Here is a 5765-nt window from a genome sequence, read left to right on the forward strand (position 1 = left end):
TTGGACGCAAAGTTCTATCCATCTTTCCATTCATACAAAAATAGCCATTCAGATCATACATACAAAAGTAGAACACATCATTATCTGTTTACACCAAACTCAACGCCTAAAAATCAGTACAAAAAACAAAATAGTTTGGGCATATTTGCAGTCATCCAAGTCCAATTCAGTCACCAAAAAATGCTAGTTTACATCACATCACCTAACTATGAATTGCACACATATACAATTTAGGAAGATGGATTTGTTCTTGTTCTCTTGGCCCTTATTTTATGCAGCACATCAGCAACTGCTGGAGGTCTAACTCTTCCACCAACAACATTCTTAACAGGTCCTTTAGTCACGATAGACTGTTAAATGGAAGTATGTTAGTAACAGAACATATGTTTCAAGTACTATGTACTAAGATTCATGAATAATGCCTGAGAAGAAGCAATTTTTCTAGTGATAACCCTGTTGACATTCTTAACAGGTCCTCCAGTCACAGTAGACTGTTAAATGGAAGTATATTAGCAACAAGACATATGTTTCAAGCACTATGTACTAAGATTCATGAATAATACCTGAGAAGAAACAAATTTTCTAGTGATAACCCTGTTGACACTAGACATTGTTGGTTGAGTATATGTTTTTCTCTTTGGAACTTTTGATTTAGATGGATTAGGATTATCAATCAGCTTTTCTTGAGGGGCTAGTTCTGAAGTGCCACCAGCAGAGTGGTTAGCTCCTTGTGGCTCTGAAGTTTTACCAGCAGACCCTTGATTTGCCTATGACATCAAAACAAAAAAGTTATGAACTGTTAGTAATAAAGAAGAGCCTATGCCATGCATAAGAAGATTGTACCTTGCAAAATTTGAAATTTGGATGAATTGAATTCTTTTAACTTCTTGAATTGTGTCCAGGTTTGAAACATTTTTTGCAGTGCACAGTAAGTCCTTTTCTGGTTGATAATTGTCCATTCTTTAGTTTATCAAGTGCTCTCCTCCGTACCTTCTTTGGCCTTCCAGGCATCTTTCTTATCAATGGAGGATTAACTGGCCCTTCATTGGCCTTTCCCAATACCTTGCACTTGGTATATACATAATTACATGCCTATATGTCTTTCCATAAGTCTCTTTGCTGTAGAATTTGTGGACAAAACCAACAATTGGCTTTTTACATGCTTGTATTGCTGCATATGCATGGACACATGGATAATCTGTTAATTGAAATAACCCACATGTACAGGTCCAATCCTGTAGGTCTACCACTACAATTTTGTTAATACCAGCATCAACTTCATATTTCCAGCCATCTGCCTATATAGCAACACATGTCCTATTCAATCTTACATTTTTCTCAATCTTCTCATGGATGTTTGGACATATTTTACCTTGAAATTTTTCCATCTCAGTCCTCTTTACCTGGAATCATTGCATTAGTCTTCTTCTAATCCATTCAAACATCCCAACCACAGCCAACTCTCTTGCGGGAAGAATGTAATTGTTAAATGACTTATTTAAATTGTTAACCAATATGTCACACTTACTTCTTCCACTGAAGTGTGATCTGGTCCACAGAGTTGGTGGAAATTTTGAAAGCCATATTAATACTTGTGAGTCAACTTTTTTCATGTCTTTCATTGCCACATGCCAGTCTGCCTCATTTCCAGTACTTGCACATGCCCAAAACAAGTCCTTCAGCTCTTTTCGTTTGAATTTTTGGCTAAAGTTTTGATACATGTTTTATGCAGAACCTATGCTCAAAGTCAGGAAAAAGCTCTTTAAGAGCTTGAACAAGTCCTTTTTGTCGATCTGAAATGAAGGTCCAAAATATGTTGCCCATCCCCAATCCTAAATCATCCAATAAAAGCTGTAGGAACCACCTCCATGAGTCATACCTTTCAACTTCAACAACAGCCAGTACTATTGGAACCATATTATCTTTACCATCTCTCCCTAAAGCAGATAATAATTGGCCTCCAAATGCATTCTTTAAAAAACACCCATCTAGACCAATAATTGGTCTACATCCATCAAGAAATCCTTGCTTGCAAGCATGAAGACAGAAGTATATTCTTTCAAATATAACTCTAGACGCTGCATCAGGTTTGTCAACTTGAATCTTTACTGTGCTAACAGGATTATACTTCAGGATCGTGGCTGCATAATGCCACAGATTATGATACTGCTCCATATCTAATCCCTGTATATCTTCTCTTTCCTTCCACTTCACTTTATACAGCTTAGATGAAGTGACACTGACCATCGAATCCCTTTTAACCTCATTCTGAAAACCAATTAAGTTACACTTAGGATCATCCCTAATCTTAAATTGATATCTTTGGCTAAGGTACCTTGATGTAATATGTTTGTTGTTGTACTCTCTACCGCAAAAATGCTCACCCTTCAAAGTTTTGATCTGGAAGGTACTAGTCCCTTGAACTTTTGATGCATGGATCCTCTATGAACAACCCCTCTCACACTCAGCTCTAATTCGGTAGAAGTCATTTCTGATCCACTTTGTTTCATATCCATCTCTTATATTCCATTCCAACAAAGCCACCCTGAATAATCTAAAATTTTTGAACTTCTGGCCCATTTTTAGTTCAAAATGAGGCTTGTTAAACTCAACTTTTGGATCGAAATCTAGATATTCTTCAAGTTTCTCACCATTAGAACCAGTCCTCTCCAGTAGCTCCTCATCGGGAATTACAGGTTCATTCCAATTGGTTTCTAATCTAACTTCACTGTTCAGTCCATCAAAGTCTTCTTTAGGCTGTTGTTGCACATGATTTCCACTGTCCTGCAAGCGTGAACATGTAGAGTAGTATTTTGCTAGTGTTTCCCTCTCCTCAATAGTAGGCTGGTCTCTTGCAACCAATTTCTTTGGACTGTTCAGATCACCCTTCAGAGCAAACACATGCAACTTTGACATAGCAGCCTCTTTCTTAGATGGGTTCACAGCAAAAATGTCTTCATCCTCTATGCTCTCAAGCCCCTTATCTAACCAATTAGGCTCAACATTTTTTGATTTACCTGCTTTGTCCACAGCACTTTCTGCTTTATCTGTAGTTTCTTCACATGTGTGGTTAGCATTTGCAACCTATTTTTGCAACATGCTGATCCCATCACAATGTTCGGGAGGCTCTTCAAATGCCTGGTCCCTACTTACATTATATATCACCCTTACAGGAAGATGCAAATGCGCATCATTCATCAACTTAATGTCATCATTCCCTGTAATTAGTAGCAATCCAGTTTCCCATGTCCAAATCCAGTACACACCACCAAAAAGTGACCCTGGTTACATCCTTCTCAATTAGTTTGAACATTCTACACAGTCCAACTATGGACAACTCATTTGGATCTTTATCCTTCCATATGGCTAGCTTGTAGTTTCCTACATAGGCTGTGTTGGGCTCACTTCTAAAAATTCCTCCAAAGTACAAGTGTATCTCAACCATTTCTTTTTCTTTTTCTTGTGTGTTGTCTTCTGTTAACCAGACAAGTGCAAAATTTTTTTTATTATTATACATATATATAAAGTAAGTGGTCTGTACTTTATGTAAAAAAAACAGACATGATAACGACGTAGGTTCACAACTACTACTCACAAGAATCTTGCCCCATCTAGACTGTTGAATTGCCAACAATAACAACAATCTAACCACAATAATAATAGTGATATAAACCATTATAAAATTGAAATTTTCGTAAAGCTCAAATCTTTCCAACAGCTAGAATTTATCAACCTTTTTCTAACAGATTGGCTTTATTATAAAAATCATATACATCTAGATCTAGAAATACGGATTCAGGTGTTTATTCACACTTTTATCCAAATTATTCGAACAAACTAAGATATATAAGAAATTGGAAACATCAATCGTAACAATCACAGTACATACAAATCAAGGTATTTATTCACATTATTATCCAGATTATTTCCTAAACTAAGAGATCGCAAAAATAGGAAGGATTCGAAGCTTAGAAGCTTACCTATCCTACTACGGGTCTTCTCCTGAGTTTTCGATATGATGCAGTTGAAGTCAAATGCTTGCAATTGACGTCCTATTCTGCTAGAAATCTTCACTAATTGTTAAGAACTTTTCCAATCTAGCAGATTGTGTCTTCCTAGGGTTTCTAAAGCTTCGTTCCTCTCTTTCTCTCTCTCTCTCTCCGCCTCTTTTCTTTGAATTCTCAAAAGCATGAAACATTGTTGTGGATATCACTAGGAGTTAAGTGTTGTGGAGCTACTAAGGAGAGACCCTTATTCACCACAAAATAATTTAATAAAAGCCATAGAAAGTGAAATATAGACAGCACATAAAACTAATAATAAAGAGATCCAGAATATTTTTACTCTCACTTACTAATTGTTCATTTTCTTTTTTCTGCTACAAAGATGCGACCCAATCCTCTTAAATCTGCTTCATTATTATGTATCCGCAAAAGAAAAGAACATACTTTCAAGGGAGATACAAATAAGGTGTGAGATAAGAGAGAGGAAAAAAATACTTAAAGATGATTAGTAGAGATTGGAGGAGAGAAGGGCAATAGATACGATGAATGAGAAGAGAGAGAAAAGAAGAATCATAACAGTGTCAGCTAAATTAGGAATAAAAGGGCACGCTTGTCTTCAATGAGTTAGATAGGCATCAAATTTGGATTTTGTCCAAAACCCTCCAACTGCTTGGGTTTTGAGAAATCCTAGGTTTTAAGAAATGATTCCAAAATTTTCATTCCAATAGTATTAATCCAAACAATTAACATAGGATTCATTCTAGATCTTGATTCCGAAACCCTCTTACCAAATGTGTTTGGTAAGAGGATTTCGAAATGGAGAATTAGAATAAACTCTATAATTGTTGTTTGGATTACTACTATCGGAATTGGAATTTTAGAATCATATCTAAAAATTTGGAGTTCCCCAATTCCCTAGTAACCTGGAGGATTTTGGACAAAATCCAAATCTGATTTCGGTTTAGAAACGAGGCCCGTCTCGCTACCCGTTAAAATAATTAAAATATAATATATACATATATAATATATACATTATAATTATAATACTTTATTTTAATTACATATTTTATTATAATATTAGTATAATTATATAATAACATTTATATTTATAATTATTATATACACATATGATATATTATATATATTATAATTATTTAACTAAATATAATTATATTTATATAATATATATTATAAATTTATTAATGTTGTATAATAATATATTTATATTATTTTAAAATATATTTATAAATGTACATTATATGTTCATAGAATTATAATATATGTGTGTATATAATAATAATATAATTATATTTATATTATAATATTTATATAATTATAGTTAATTATATATATAATATTTAATTTAATTAGTTACAAACTTATAATAATGATATTATTAATTATATATATTATATAATGTATATTAGTATATGTAATATAATTGATATTATCACTAATAATTATATATGTTTAGTAATAGAAATTATTAATTAATTATCTTAAATTTACTAATACATTTAATTAGTGAAAATTTCTTATATCTCATATCAAAAGAGTCAACGAATCAAACATCAACTATATCAATGATATACATTTCTGATATTGAATCAAACAGATATATTGGAATGATTGATTCCATTCCAAATCCAGGATAAATGATCCCAAATTTGAATATAATTTCAAGATGCGAACCAAACGTCACCTTAGTTCAGCAGGGGAAAATGTAAGATACAGCAATGTAGAGGGGCACAATTACAATTT

General features: G+C 33.4%; 1 protein-coding gene across 1 annotated transcript; it reads right to left on the reverse strand.

The window, feature by feature from the left end:
* Positions 1-3445, reverse strand: LOC140038400 (uncharacterized). The gene is made up of 5 exons (XM_072083744.1): positions 3319-3445; positions 3166-3218; positions 844-3084; positions 564-767; positions 1-350 (listed from the first exon to the last, which is right to left on the reverse strand). Exons 1-3 carry the CDS (start codon positions 3443-3445, stop codon positions 2443-2445), a joined length of 822 nt encoding a protein of 273 aa, XP_071939845.1. The 3' UTR covers positions 1-350; positions 564-767; positions 844-2442.
* Between the last annotated feature and the right edge of the window lie 2320 nt (positions 3446-5765).

The sequence above is a fragment of the Coffea arabica genome, chromosome 3e, assembly GCF_036785885.1.
Source record: "Coffea arabica cultivar ET-39 chromosome 3e, Coffea Arabica ET-39 HiFi, whole genome shotgun sequence".
Classification (NCBI taxonomy): domain Eukaryota; kingdom Viridiplantae; phylum Streptophyta; class Magnoliopsida; order Gentianales; family Rubiaceae; genus Coffea; species Coffea arabica.